Raw genomic sequence first — 15,816 nt, 5'->3', positions numbered from 1 at the left:
GTCCTTTTGTGATTGACTTATTTCACTCAGCATAATGTCCTCCAGTTTCATCCATGTTATGAGATGCTTCACAGATTCATTGTTGTTCTTTCTCATTGCATATTTGTTAGTAGTTGCTCTGGGGATTACAATATACATCTTAAAACAATCTAATTCAGATTGATACTAACTTAGTTCCAATAGTGTAGAGAAACTTTGCTCCAGTATAGCTCCCTACCCTTCTCTCTTCTTTTGTGCTATTTTTGTTATACTTTGTGATAGCTTTATATATTATAATCTCATTAACACATGTTAGTAATTATTGTTTTATGCAGTTGTCTTTTAAATCAGTTAGAAGAAATGTATTTTAAAATATGTACTGTTTTATATATTTACCCGTGTAATTAATATCGCCAGTGTTTTTTATTTCTTCTTGTGAATTGAGTTACCGTCTTGTGTCCTTTCTTTTCAGACAGAAGGACTCCCTTTAGTATTTCTGGTAGGGCAGGTGTGCTGTTGGTGAAGTCTCTCAGTCTTTGTTTATCTGGAAATATTTTTATTTTTGGAGGATAGTTTTGTCAGATATCGAATTCTTGGTTGACAGTTCTTTTCTTTCAGGGCTTTGTATATGGCATCCCACTGCCTGTGGCTCCATATTTTCAGATAAGAAGTCAGCTGTTGATCTTATTTAGGATTCCTTGTATGTAATAAGCTGTTTTTCTCTTACTGCTTTCAAATTTTCTTTTTATCTTTGACTTTTTTCAGTTTGATTATGCTATGTGTACATATTGATTTCTTTGTGTTTATTCTACTTGGAGTTCATTGAACTTTTCGGATGTTTATTAGTTTTTAAAAATCAAATTTAGGTCAGTTTTAGCCATTATTTCTTCACATATATTTTTTTCTGCCTCTTTCTCTTTCTCTTCTTCTTCTGGGTCTCCCATTATGCATATGTTGGTAGGCGAGGTAGTGTCCCACAGGTTTATGAGGCTCTGTTCAATTTTTTTATAATTTTATTTATTGTTCATTTTTCTTCATTTTTTCCTCCTCTGTTTCTCATAGTGGATAATCTCTATTGATCTATATTTATTTTTTCTCCTGTGAGCTCTGATCTGTTGTTGAGCCCCTCTAACAAATTTTCAAATCAATTATGGGACTTTTCACCTCCAGAATTTTCATTTGGTTCATTTTTATTATTTCTCTTTACTGAAATTCTCTATTTAGTGAGAAATGATTGTCACATTTTTCTTTAATTCTTTAAACATAGTTTCCTTTGGTTGTTAGAACATATTTAAAATAGCTTATTTAAAGTCTTTCTTTTCAAGTCCAACATCTGGGTCCCTATCAGGGACATTTTCTGTTGGCTCCTTGTTTTCCTGTGTATGAGCTATACTCTTCTGTTTCTTTGCATATCTTATAATTTTTTGTTGTTGTTGTTGAGAACTGGACATTTAAGATAATAGAGTGTAATGATTCTAGTATCAGATACCACTCACTTCAAGTTTTGTTGTTGTTATTGATTTGTTAGTTTTTTTTTCTTATAACTGCTTATTTGTTTAGTGACTTTCCTTGATTAAGTTCATAGATTTTTGTGTTCCTTGAAGTGTGTGTCTATTGAGTTCTCTGCTAGCTTTTTTTTTTTTTTTTAAAAAGTCTTTTTTATTTTTAAGCCTGGCTTCCCATGGGTTATCCTTGGGTCAGTATGATTTAGTGGCCATCCAATGATCAGCTGGAAGATTTCCTTAAATGCCTTAAACCAGTAAGTCTTCCACCCTTTGCCAAATGGATCTGTGTGTGAAAGCATGCCTTCAATCCTCAGGTAGTTTATAACTCAGCTTTAGCTTTCACTTCTTGCTTGCTCAGGGCCTCAAGGTCAGCCAGAGGTTAATGACTGGTTCCTTTTCCTTTTCCAAGTCTTTCCTGGGTTTATGTACCTGAAGGAAACCAAACCCATTGCCACTGAGTCAATTCTAACTCATAGAGACCCTATAGGACAGAGTAGAACTGCCCCATAGAGTTTCCAAGGGGCGCCTGGTGGATTCGAACTGCTGACCTTTTGGTCAGCAGCCGTAGCACTTAACCACTGTGCCACCAGGGTTTCTGGTATGTGCACAGCTCTGCAGATGTGCAGAACCTTCTAAATCCTCAAGAGTATGTCGTTTCAAATGGCCTTTTAGTTCTCCAGTCTTCCTTTTAGATTTTTGGCTGGGCTCTTGTTTGCTCCAGCTGAAATCACAGCCTTAGGTAGCTGCAATGTTACTAGCAGATTGCTTTTGGTAATGTCCTGGGGATACTTTTTTTTTTTTAAACACAGTTGAGTTCTGAGACAAATTAAGTAGCAACAATGTTCTGAGTATGGAAATTTTCTAGAAGCTACTGATTTGGCCAGTATATAGACTGTGGTCTGGGGATGGCGCTTTTAACAGTGTTCCAAAAGAGGTCAATCCTCTCTGGTTGCTTGAGGCTGCTGGCTTTTCATGGCTATTGTGCCACTGAGCTGGGGAAGGATGAGAGATGGGAATAGCCTCAACTTAAAATGCCACAGACCCTGCTGTTCTTACAGAGGTTCAATAGGTTGTCTTGAATGAAGACTTTCAGTTTGTTCTGTGCCTTTGATTAATTTCCAGTGTTTTCAAATGGTTAATTTTCATTGTTTTGCCAGTATTTTTGTTGCTTTTGTGGGACATTGGGTTCGCTGACATACTCCACCATTTCAGGAGTCAATATGTTTTCTTTTGTTTTAAATATTATTATTAACTCATAGATTTAAATAAGTAATACACAGACACACACACAGACACACACACGCACACGCAGACACATTTGATGAGTTTGAATCCATTGCCTGTTAAACCCGTTGCTGTCAAGTCGATTCCAACTCATAGTGACCCTGTAGGACAGAGTAGAACTGCCCCCTAGAGTTTCTAAGGCTGTAAATCTTTATGGAAGCAGATTGCCACATCTCTCTCTTGTGGAATGCCTGGTAAGTGCCAATCTCTGATCTTTCGGTTAGCAGCCGATCGCTTGACCACTGCACCACCAGGGTTCCTTTGCAGTCATCATTTATTTCATTATCACCTTGCCCCATCCTATACCACTGGGAGACCTTTCAAATTGGTCCCTGTGTTCTTTTGATATGATGTCATCAATGTTCGATGGCTTCCATGCTTTCTGGCACAATAAGGTTCCCAGATAATCTCTTGTGCATTTCCTGTCCCAAGTTTGCAATCAGCCATTGCTCTGGGGAGTGCTTTTTCTTTTTTAGTAGATACGGTTTTTGAGATCACAGTGTGAGTTCCAGGGTACTCGATGATACTAGGTTGTCATTCCTTTTGGTCTTATCCATAGGCACAGCTAGAAAATGCACATATTTTGAAGTGAAAAGAAAATCATGATTTTTTATTAACATTTACAATTTTGACTTAAAATTACCAGGATTTTTACTTGTGTGATTTTATCCTTGTATTTCTTCTCCTTTTGGAAAAGTGGTGATTTTTAATGATATTGATATCATTACTTGTTTTTATCCTTTCATATACCTATAATTATTTTAAAATACCAACATTCCAAATATAAAAAGATAACAGAGTGCAGTTTAAGATTTCTGTATGGTTCTTTTTGCCTCTAAATATATCCCTCTAGAGTTTGCATGTTAACATGACTTAAAGGAATCCTTTTTTTCTTTGTGGCTTTACCACCAGCAGTTAGGCTCATTTATTTCCACTCATTTTTAATTTTTATAATTTTTTTCTTTTTGATTTGTGTTTCTAAATTATGCGAAGTAACTACATAGTTCCAAAGACAAAATTATGTAACAAGGCATATTTGTACTTTCAACCTGATATTATATGTCCTTTTTCTCCTTCTCCATATACACTATCAGTTTTATTACTTTTTAATTTATTTTTCCATTGCTCATTTAAAAAATATAAACAAATATGTATGCATATTTAAAGATACATGTTAATATTTGTATCTCTCTCACCTTATAGAAAAAGTAGGGATACAATGAAAACTGCTCTGTAGTTTAGTGTTATCACTTAATAGATTCTGGAGATTATTCCACGTCAGTCTATAGAGATCGACCTCATTTCTTTTTATAGTTGTACAGTACTGCGTTAGGTAGTTATGCCATAGTTTATTCAACCAGCTCCCTATTAATTGACACTCGGGTTGTTTCCAGTCTTGGTGCAATGAAGAGCCTTGTATATATGTCTTTTCGTATTTTTGGCAGCATATCTTTGGGATAGATTCCTAGAAGTGGGATTGCTGGATCAAAAGGTAAATGCATATGTAATTCTGCTAGATATTGCCAACTTCTCCTTCAGAGGGGTTGTATCATTATACATTACCTGCTATTTAAATACAGCCTCGCCACAGAATATGTTGTCAAACTTTGGATTTTTTTCCAAACTGATGTATGAGTGTAGTAGTTTTAATTTGCATTTCTCTTACTATGAGTCAATTTTCACGTGTTTAAGGACAGTTTGCACTTCTTTTTTGTGAACTTTCTTTTCATATATTTTGCTCATTTTTCATCAGATCACTAGTCTTGTTTCTTCTCGGTTTTTAGTAGTTTTCAATATATGAGAGATTTTAGTCCTTAATTCCTAATTTTTATTGTTGTTTATTTTTAAATTAGCAAGCTGTTTGAGAGACTAGGGTCCCTGTTAAGGGCCATGAATGCCTAACTCTGTTCTGTTTTAGTAATAGAAATTGACTTTCTACTCAACTGTGCTTCTAAGATGTTCCCATGCAGTCTTTGTTGGTTTGCTATATTTTTAATGAAGAATTTCAAAACACATAAAAATGTATGGAAAACAATATAACAAACACCCATGTGTCTACCCTGAGAAGACTTAATAAATGTTAATATTGCCCAATATTTGTTTCCATTTTTTTTTAAAGAAACATAATAGTTTAAACATTCTTTGTAGCTTCCACCTAATCCTGGCTTTTTTCTCCATCCCCAGAGACAACAATGTTGAAGTTGATGAATATTCTTCCCATTCTTGTTTTTATACTTTTATTAGTATACATGTATTCATAAACATTATACTGCAAAGTGTTGTTTTGAAACCTAAATTCTATCTTGCTGTGCTTTTCACTCTGTACTTACCTTTTTTACGTGACTTTTTTTTTTTAGATTTATCTATGTCAGTACTAGTTCATTCATTTCAACTGTTATACAGGCATACTTTGGTTTATTGCGCTTCACAGATAACAGCGTTTTTTACAAATTGAAGGTTTGTGGCAACCCTGTGTCGAGCAAGCCTATTGGCGCCATTTTTCCAACAGCACGTGCTCTCTTTGTGTCCCTGTGTCACATTTTGGTAATTCTTGCAATATTTCAAACTTTTTCATGATTGTTATATCTGTTATGGTGATCTGTGATCAGTGACCTTTGATGTTACTATTATTGTTTTGAGGTGCCACAAACCACACCCATATAAGACGGCGAACTTAATCCATAAGTGTTGTGTGTATTCTGATTGCCCCACTGACTGGCCGTTCTCCCATCTCTCTACCTTTCCTCAGATCTTCCTATTCCCTGAGACGTGACAATATTGAAATTAGACCAATTAATAATCCTACAGTGGCCTTTAAGTGTTCAAGTGAAAGGAAGAGTCACATGTCTCCCACTTTAAATCAAAAGCTAGAAATTATTAAGCTTAGTGAGTGTCACGGATTGAATTGTGTCCATCAAAAATATGTGTATCAATTAGGCTGGGTCCTGATTCCCAGTATTGTGTGATTGTCTACCATTTTGTCATCCGATGTGATTTTCCTATGTGTTGAGAATCCTATCACTATGAAGTTAATGAGATGGATTAGCGGCAGTTATATTGATGAGATCTACAAGATTAGATTGTGTCTTAAGCCAGTCTCTTTTGAGATATAAAAGGGAGAAGCGAACAGAGAGACACAAAGACCTCGTACCAGCAAGAAAGCAGCACATGAAGCAGAGCACGTCCTTTGGACCCAGGCTTCCTGCGTGGAGAAGCTCCTAGTTCAAGGGAAGATTGATGACGAGAATCTTCCTCCAGAGCCAACAAAGAGAGAAAGCCTTCCCTTGGAGCTGACACCCTGAATTTGGACTTCTAGCATACTAGACTGTGAAAAAATAAATTTCTCTTTGTTAAAGCCATCCATTTGTGGTTATTTCTGTTATAGCAGCACTAGATGACCAAGACAGTGAGGAAGGCATATTGAAAGCTGAGCTAGGCTGAAAGCTAGGCCTCTTGCACCAAACAGTTAGCCAAGTTGTGAATGCAAAGGAAAAATTCTTGAAGGAAATTAACAGTGCTACTCCAGTGAACACATGAATGATAAGAAAGGAAAGCAGCCTTATTGCTGGTACATGGAGAAAGTTTCAGTGGTCTGAATAGAAGATCAAGCCAGCCACAACATTCCCTTAAGCCAAAGCCTAATCTAATCTAGAGCAAGGACCTAACTCTCTTCAGTTATGTGAAGGCTGAGAGAGGTGAGGAAGCTGCAGAAGAAGTTTGAAGCCAGCAGAGGTTGGCTGATGAGGTTTAAGGAAAGAAGCCATCTCTATAACATAAAAGTGCAAGGTGAGCAACATGTTATCCAGAAGATCTAGCTAATTGATGAAGGTGGCTACAATAAACGACAGATTTTCAATGTGGATGAAACAGCCTTGTATTGGAAAAAGATAACTAGGACTGTCATAGCTAGAGAGGAGAAGTCAATGCCTGGCTTCAAAGCTTCAAAGGACAGGCTGACTCTCTTGTTAGGGGCTAATGCAGCTGGTGACTTTAAGTTGAAGCCAATGCTCGTTTACCGTTTGGAAAATCCTAGGGCCTGTAATAATTATGCTAAATCTCGTCTACCTGTGCTCTGTAAGTGGAACAACAAAGCCTGGATGACAGCATATCTGTTTACAACATGGTTTACTGAATATTTTAAGCCCGCTGTTGAAACGTACTCTCAGAGAAAAAGATTCCTTTCAAAATATTACTGCTCATTGACAATGCACCTGGTCACTCAAGAACTCTGATGGAGATGTACAAGAAGATTAATGTTGTTTTCATGCCTGCTAACGTAACATCCATTCTGCAGCCCATGGATCAAGGAGTAATTTTGATTTTCAAGTCTTATTTAAAAAATACATTTCATAACGCTGTAGCTGCCACAGATACTGATTTCTCTGATGGATCTAAGCAAAGTAAATTTAAAACTTTCTGGAAAGAATTCACCATTCTAGATGTCATTAAGAACATTCATGATTCATGGGAGGAGGTCAAAATATCAACATTGGCAAGAGTTTGGAAGAAGTTGATTCCAACCTTCATGGATGACTTTGAGGGGTTCAGGACTTCAGTGAAGGAAGTAACTGCAGATGTGGTGGAAATAGCAAGAGAACTAGAATTAGAAGTGGAGCCTGAAGATGTGACTGAATTGCTGCAATCTCATGATAAAAGTTTAATGGATGAGGAGTTGCTTCTTATGCATGAGCAAAGAAAGTGGTTTCTTGAGATGGAATCTACTCCTGGTGAAGATGCTGTAAGCATTGTTGAAATGACAACCAAGGATTTAGAATATCACATTAATTTAGTTGATAAAGTAGCTTTAGGGTTTGAGAGGACTAACTACAATTTTGAAAGAAGTTCTGCTGGGGGTAAAATGCTATCAAACAGTATCATATTGTACAGAGAAATCTTCCATGAAAGGAATAGTTAATTGGTTGTCTTATTTTAAGAAACTGCCACAGCCATTCCAGTCTTCAGCAACCATCATCCTGATCCATCAGCAGCCATCAACACTGAGGCAAGACCCTCCACCAGCAAAAAGATTACGACTCACTGAGGTCTCAGATGATGGTTAGCATTTTTTAGCAATAAAGTATTTTTTTTAAATTAAGGTGTATACATTGTTTTTTTTAGACATAATGCTGTTGCAGACTTAATAGACTGTGAAACCCATTGCTGTCGAATTGATTCCGACCCATAGTGACCCTACAGGACAGAGTAGATCTGCTCCATAGAGTTTCCAAGGAGCAGCTGGTGGAGTCAAACTGCTGACCTTTTTGGTTAGCAGCCAAGTTCTTAACCACTGTGCCACCAGGGGTCCTCATAGACTACAGAATAGTGTAAACATAACTTTTATATGCACTGGGAAACCAGAAAATTCATGTGACTTGCTTTATTGCGATACTTGCTTTATTGCAATGGTCTGGAACTGAACCCGCAATATCTACGAGGTATGCCTGTATAGTAATATTTTATAGTAGGATTACCATAATTTATCTGTTCTCCTAGTGATTCTTCCCAGTTGTTGCTACTGAAAACATTGCTATGGTGAACATTCTTGTATTTGTCTTCCTGTGTTTGTATGAAGCCTGGGTTTCCCTAGGGTGTACTCATTTACCAACTGTTTATTGAGAATTTACTGTGTGCCAAGCATTGTTCTGGACAGTGGGGATACATCAATTGGCAAAACAATGAATCTTGTCTTACAGTTTACATGAATTGGGATTATTAGATTATGGAGTATTTGAATCTTTGCTCATTCAACAAATATTTATTGTCTCTACAGTATACCAGGTACTTAACAGTCTAAGTGACAGACATATAGGAGTGACCAAAAGAAAGTTCCTGCCTTCGTGGAGCTTACGATCTAATGGAAGAGATAAATAGACATATGGTATACTGTTGGGCAGGAACGAATACTGTGAAGAAAATGAAAGCGGGGCCCTGGAATTTCTATTTTAGTTGGATGCTGATGAAAGAACTTTTTGAAGAGGTGACATTTGAGTAGAAACTTAAATGAAGGAATTAGATACTCTGGGGGAAGAGTCTTTGAGGGAGCAGCAAATGCGAAGGCTTTGAAGAACGAGCATGATTAGAGAACAGTGGCAAGGACCTGTCACCTGAGTGTAGTGAGCCATGGGAGACTGGCTGGGGACGAGGTGGAAGGGTAGGTAGCCAGGGGCCAAATCACATAGGACCTTGTAGTCTCCCAGGATTTTAGATTTTATTTTTTAAGTGTGATTGAAAGGTGAAAATATTATGGTTATGCCTTGGGGTAGAGAGGTAGAAGTAGATATGTTAAGAAGTGATTAGATTTGAGATGTTTTAAAGATGTAGTGTAGTACCTACTGAATTTTCTAGTAGATTGGGTGTAAGTTAATGTAAAGATCAAATCCTGCATCTCTGACACTAACGATTAGGAAATCATTGCAGTCTGTCCATTTCTTACACCAAATGAATGAATTCAATCAGTTCAGTTCTATTCTGTTCAATTCTAACACCAGCTGCATGATGCAGTGCTTATTCCTCTGACCCTAACCACCAGAGCTTGGTCAGATCTTGTTAAAGGGCAGAGCTATCTAGACTGCCAAGTCTGCCCAGGACTTCAGACACCAGCTGCAAACTTGATGATCCCCACAAGACCCTCACTGTTGACCTGCTGTCTACAAATTCGAGGGTTTTCTGTACCTACTCAGGATACCAGCTAGAAGCTCAGGAGTTACCAGCCCCTATCACTTCTGACCTGCTGTCTCCTGCTACTCCTTGAGGTTCAATAATTTGCTAGAATGACTCACAGAACTCGCCATACTTACGATTACAGTTGTCTTATAGCAAAAAGAATACAAATGAAGAGATGCAGAGGGCAAGTCTGAGAGGGTTTCTAATGTGAGGCTTCCATGTACCAAAAAGGAACTTGCTACTCTCCTGCATGCATTGATACCTGTCACCAACCAGGAAGCCCATGGAGCTGCCGTGTCTAGTGCCTTTATTGGGGCTCTATCATGTAGGCAGGACTGATTGAATCGTGCCCTCCTCTCCGTCTCTGAGGTCAGCTGATAACACGTGGTGAATCTTTCTGATATGGCCAGTCCCTACCTGAGTCACCTCATTAGCTTAACCTATTAGATAGATGTGGTTTGGAGCCCTCCTCTAAGAAACCTCAGTCACTGGGGAAATTCCAGGGTTTTGGAGGTTATCTCTCAGGACCAAGGACAAAGACCAAATTCTTTGGGTAAAATTAACCCTATACGCATGAAAGAAAGGAAGGAAATCAAGAACAACTCCACATTTTTTGGATTGAGGCAAAAGATTGACTAGTGGTATAATTTACTCAGTTGGATGATGCTAAGGCAGATCAGGTTGAAAATTTAAGTTCGATATGCCTGTTAAATATCTTAAATACATGGCATTAGATACTAAATTGCGCTTTAAAATGATTGCAGTAGTTTACACTCACACCAGCTTTACATGATCCATTTGGGTGACCTCCAGATCGGATCCCAGCAGGAAACGGCCTGTCATAGTACTGCACTGTTGAGATTCATTAAAATCAGTGCATGAAGGGAACCTATCATTTAAAAAGAACTCTTAATTCTTTTGTGTAAAATCAATCAACTTATCGTGAAGTAAATTCTGTAAGTTAGGTTTACTAGTTTATGGTTTTGTACCTTGAATTTTCTTTGATTGGGTTCACCTGTTTTTGTTTTTAATTCCAGATACTGGATCTGGTGTGGAAGAAGTGGAATTAAGCTGGGAAGATTACCTAGAAGACACAGGATCCACAGCAGTTCCCTATGGGTCTTTTAAACATGTAAGCAATAACTGTATTTGTTTTACTGGTTATATTCCTTTCCTTTGAATCATGTAGTGTCATTAGAGAGTTTCGAGTTACTTTAAGTTGGGACACTTGAAAGCATTAGAATGTTTTTCTCTTTTCCCTCCATCTACTACCCTCATTAAGAGAACTTGACTTATTCTACAGTCTTTCTTAGTTTTGTATATTTTCTGCCACTCAATGCGGGTCTTATCTTTTTTACCATTCTTGGATATTCCTTTATTTTGTCAAAAAACCTCATAAATTGAAGAAAATGGTTTACTTTCTTGTATTTCACTTTATAGGATTTTATGACTTGGTTTGCTCATTGAAAATAATTTCAATAATGTTATTTGCTTCCCTTCAGTTGGTAAAACAATGATCCTTGCTCTTAAAGTTTACATGAATTGAAATTATTGGATAATGGAGCAAAGTCATTGGGTAATATTAGTGGCATGTGCAGCTCAATTTTATTCCCTAATAGTCCAGGTTTTTTGTTTTTTGTTTTTTTTTTTAAATCAAGGCACAGCTATGTGGCAGCTTTAAAATGTAAAATATGTGTGTGTGTGTGTGTTAATATATCTAGACCTGCTTTTTTAACCTGTTCACCCTTAACTCTTGCTTAAAACTCCTAAATTTGTTGATTCTAAAACTACTTATTTCATGTTCACCATGAAATAAGTAACTACTTATTTCATGTTCACCATGAAATAAGTAACTACTTATTTCATGTTCACCATGAAATAAGTTCTAGGATTTGTGAAGACGCTCAGTATAGTCCATGATTTTGTGAAGTTGGATCATATTCTTTTACTTGGTGTCTTTATAAGTTGAAGAGTCCTGCTATTTTTAGTTTGTCTTCATGTAAAAACCCAGTCATATTAGTTGCCCTTTTTAATTATTATTTATTTCTCTCTTAAGTTGAAATGGCAATAATTGTACATTTCCGGTAAGGATGTCCTTTTATATTGCATTGGTTAAGCATATGTAATTGTTTTCAATTTGTTTTTTAGCATGGTAGAAATAGGAGAGCCTTTTAGCAGTTATGTAATACCTTTGAATTCTTCTTTAAATGTTATTCCTACTCTCGTATATATTCACATATGCTTATTTATTTACAGTAAAGTAAAAATGGAGAACAAATTCTCTTACCAAAATTCTGGTTTTAAAAACATCATTTTAAAGAAAAAGATTCTAATTTTCCTTTTTGAATGACAAAGTAACAAGGAGATTGAAAAACAAATGCATATTCTGACGTTGTAAAATACAGGAAATATTTGTAATTTTTAAACAAATTTTTACAGAATTACAAAAAATTGTAATTTTTTTCAAATTTGTAATTTTTTACAATTTTTTAAAAATTTGTAATATTTGATCACAGCATATGGTAAAGGATTGCCAAATATAGTGAAAATCAAGTATGGGTGCAGGAAGATGCTGAGAAAGGAAGCCTATGGCTAGCAGATCACAGACAAATTTGGTGTAGAACTCAGATCTCCAGTCTCTTGTTTGGAACAATGGAGATGGATGTGCTGGCTGCTGGCAAGGGTTTTATAGGCCCTAGTCTGAAACAAAGACTTGATAAGGAGGGAAGTCAGGGCTGAAAAAGGACTTACAGACAAACCAGATTTGCAGGGAGGAAGGGTCTAAGAGTGAAAAAGCCTTTCTCATGGTGCATGCCTTATGATGGAACAGCACTCTCTATGGGACAGGAACTAGGCCCCACCTGGATCCTCTAGAACAAAAGCTTTAAGCTGATGGGGGAAAGGGTGCAAACTCTATCAACCTCAGGATAGGATCTCTTGGAAGTTCCCACTCACAAGAGCCAGAGACTCAAAGCCTACCTAAGACTGAAACTGAACCTCAGAGAAAACCCATCCTCTCATGCTCTTAACTACCAGGTTAAAAAATGCTGAGTAAGAGCATTCTATTGCTGGGGAGAGGCAATAGCATGGAGACCTTCTTTGAGTACAAGCACAAAGAGAGGACCTAAAGCTGAGGGTGGCGTAGAAGATATTGAGAAAAACTCTCTGGCAAAGGAGCCTACATCCTAAAAACTAGATAAGGCTACAGGAATTTGAAATCTATAGTGTACTGTGAATAATCATAGCAATAATAACACCCAAATCCAGCTCCGCTTGTGATTAGATTGTTTCAACTCACCCCTCTCCCCATACGAAAACCTAAAAAATGAAGAAACATACTCATTTCCAGGCATAAATACTACACAGCGTGCTTAGCTTTCAACCAAACATTATGAGGCACGTAAAGAAGCAAGATAAAAACAGCACATTGTTAAGAAACAAAGCAATCAACATAACCAGACTTGGATATGACCCAGATGTTAGAAATATTAGAGAATTTGAAATAACTATAATATGTTGAAAACTCTAGTGGGATAGGCGGTCAACATGCATGGACAGAAAGGAAATTACAGCAGAGAGATGGAGGCTATTAGAAGGAATCAAATGGAAATAATAGAAATGAAAAACCTTGGTAACAGAGTTGATAAATGCCTTTGATAGGATCATCGGAAGATCAGTGAACTTGAAGATAGGTCAATAGAAATTACCCAGACTGAAATGTAGAGATAAAAAAGAGTGGAGAAGACACAGAGCAGAATACTCCACAGCTGTGGGACAATATCAAGAAGTCTAACATATATGTAATTGGAATCTCAGAAGGAGAAAGAGGAGAGAGTGAGGAAAGGATATTTGAAGAGATAATGGCAGAAAATTTTCTAAAAGAAAGAAAGACTTCATACCACAGATTTAAGAAGCTCAGAGACTAAACAGACAAGCAAACAAAAAGACAAAATCCACCTAGGCACATCATTTTACTGAAAACCAAAGAAGAGAAAATCTTGAAGCCAGTTAGAGAGAAAAAGACGCATACAAAGGAACAAAGATATTAATTATAGCAAATCGTGCAAGCCAGTAGACTGTGGAGTGACATCTTTAAAGTGTTGAAAGAAAAAATCTGTCAATCCAGAATTCCATGCTCAGTGAAAATTTCCAGAAATGAAGCAGAAATAAAGATTTTTTTCAGGAAAATGAAACCTGAAAGAATTAATTACCAGGAGACCTGCCCTGCAAAAAAAAAAATTAAAGGGAAAGGTGCTTGGAAGATGACAGCATGAGCAGGTCTAGGATCCCAACCCTCCCCACAAAACCACCAACAAAAGCAACTAGAAATCTGTACCTTGTAAGAATCCTGAAAATGGAAAGGACAGCAGAATGGAGCTGCAAACTGAAAAAAGATAAAGTTGAATTTCAAATGGTAGAAAGACCTCTTCTTCCACTGTTCCCACCTTTCTCCCTCCTGATGTGGCAGTTCTAGCTGACCTATAGCTCTCCTGTGTACTAAGCAGGGCCCACATCTCTGGCTCTGAAGGAAATGGGGCAGATCTTCCTGGTAGACTGTTAAGGATGTATATTACTGGTCGAGGTGTGGCCTGAAGTTCTGGGGCCTTGGTCTGGCCTGAATCATAAACCTCACAGAGCAGGGGAGGGAGCAATGAGCAAGGACTGGAGCCTGTGCCTGGCTAAGGGCACATTGATCAGTGTGTGTTTTCAGATTCGTTTGGGAATTGCTGAAGGACTGAAATGTCAGTCTCGCCTGAATCAGAGGTCTCACAGGGTAAGGGCAGGAGCAGTGAGCAAAACTGGAAGACTACGCCTGTTTTGTCAGAAATGAGTGCTTTTGAATTCACCATGTATATGGGGGAATTGATAAAGCTAACACATTATAATATTCTAATGTCCCAGATTCAGCAAAAAATCACAAGGCATACAAAGGAACTTGAAATGATGGCCCATTCAAAAGAACAAGGCAAAAGGGACGAAAGCATCCCTTTGGAAACCCAGATAATGAACAGACTGGAAAAATATAATACAACAATATTAAACTAAAAAAGACTAAAGGAAGACAAAGAACTAAAGGAAATTCAGAAAACAGTGCATGAACAAATGAGAACATAAATAAAGAAATAGACGATAGAAAAAGAAACCAAATAGAAATACTGGAACTAAAAGATATAATAACTGAAATAAACACTCATTGGTAGGACTTAGCAGCAGATTTGAACTGGCAGAAGAAAGAATCAGTGAACTAAAATATAAGGTCATTAAAATTATGGCATCTGAAGAGTAACAAGAGAGAAGGCTCAAGACTGCTGAGCATAGCTTAATGGAAATGTTGGACACCATCAAGTGAACTAACATATGCAACATAGGAATCCCAGAAAGAAATAGAGAAAAAGAATATTTAAAGAAATAATGGCAGAAAACTTTCCAAATCAATCTACAAATACAACAAGCTGAATGAATTCCAAGTAGGATAAACCCAAAGAAGTCCACACCAATATACATTATAATCAAGCTCTCAGAAAGTAAAGACAAAGAATCCTGAAAGCAGTAATAGAGAAGCAAGTTGTCACATACAAAGGATGCTTAAGATTAAGTGACAATGTCTCCTCAGAAAACTTGGAGGCCAGAAGGCAGTGGAAAGGCATATTTAAAGTGCCGAAAGAAAGAACTGTTATCAAGAATATCATATCCGGCAAAACTGTCCTTCAGGAATGAGAGAAAAATTAAGAAATTCCAAAATAAAAGCTGAGGGAGGTCATTACCTCCCATACAGACTTCCTTACAGAAAATACTAAAGAGAGGCCTTCAGATAGAAAGGAAAGGTTATTAGACAGTAACTCTAAGCCATACAAAGTAAAAAAAGATCTCCATTAAGAGTAATTTTATTGGCAAATATAAGGGCCAGTTTAAAGGTATTTTTGATTGGTAATTCTAGTTGTTATGTCATTCATGCTATATAATGGTAAATGTATAAAAATACTGTACTTTTATGCAGAGAATGTGCGCCCTCTGCATTTGCCAGCTGCACCCTCCGCCCATGAGACACCCTCACAAGCATCACCATGTCAGTCGTCTTCCATGTGTTGCTGTTTAAAAAAAAAAAAATTAGCATAGCATGTTTATGAAAATATCTCACGGGAGGAGGGCGCAGTCAGCAGAAGAACACAGAAGGCGTTTGCGTAAAAATATTGTAAGTATAAATTTATGTGTCTTAGTCATCTAGTGCTGCTATAACAGAAATACCACAAGTGGATGGCTTTAACAAAGAGAAATTTATTTCTTCACAATCAAGTAGGCTAAAAGTCCAAATTCAGGGCATCAGCTCCAGGGGGGGGGCTTTCTCTCTGTCAGCCTTCTTCTCTTCAGTGTTCCCCCAGACTAG

At 37.2% G+C, this 15,816-nt stretch overlaps 1 protein-coding gene across 1 annotated transcript in view; it reads left to right on the top strand.

Annotated features, from left to right (window-relative positions):
- SFMBT1 (Scm like with four mbt domains 1) overlaps positions 1–15,816 on the top strand; it is a 74,902-nt gene that overhangs the window by 12,537 nt on the left and 46,549 nt on the right. The window contains exon 3 of the mRNA XM_004368612.2: positions 10,469–10,563. Within this exon, the coding sequence (XP_004368669.1) occupies positions 10,469–10,563 (95 nt within the window). The remainder of the gene's footprint in view (positions 1–10,468; positions 10,564–15,816) is intronic.

The sequence above is a fragment of the Trichechus manatus genome, unplaced genomic scaffold (assembly GCF_000243295.1).
Source record: "Trichechus manatus latirostris isolate Lorelei unplaced genomic scaffold, TriManLat1.0 scaffold00001, whole genome shotgun sequence".
NCBI lineage: Eukaryota > Metazoa > Chordata > Mammalia > Sirenia > Trichechidae > Trichechus > Trichechus manatus.
Note: the sequence above shows the minus strand (reverse complement) of the source record. Positions and strands in the feature narration are given on the sequence as shown.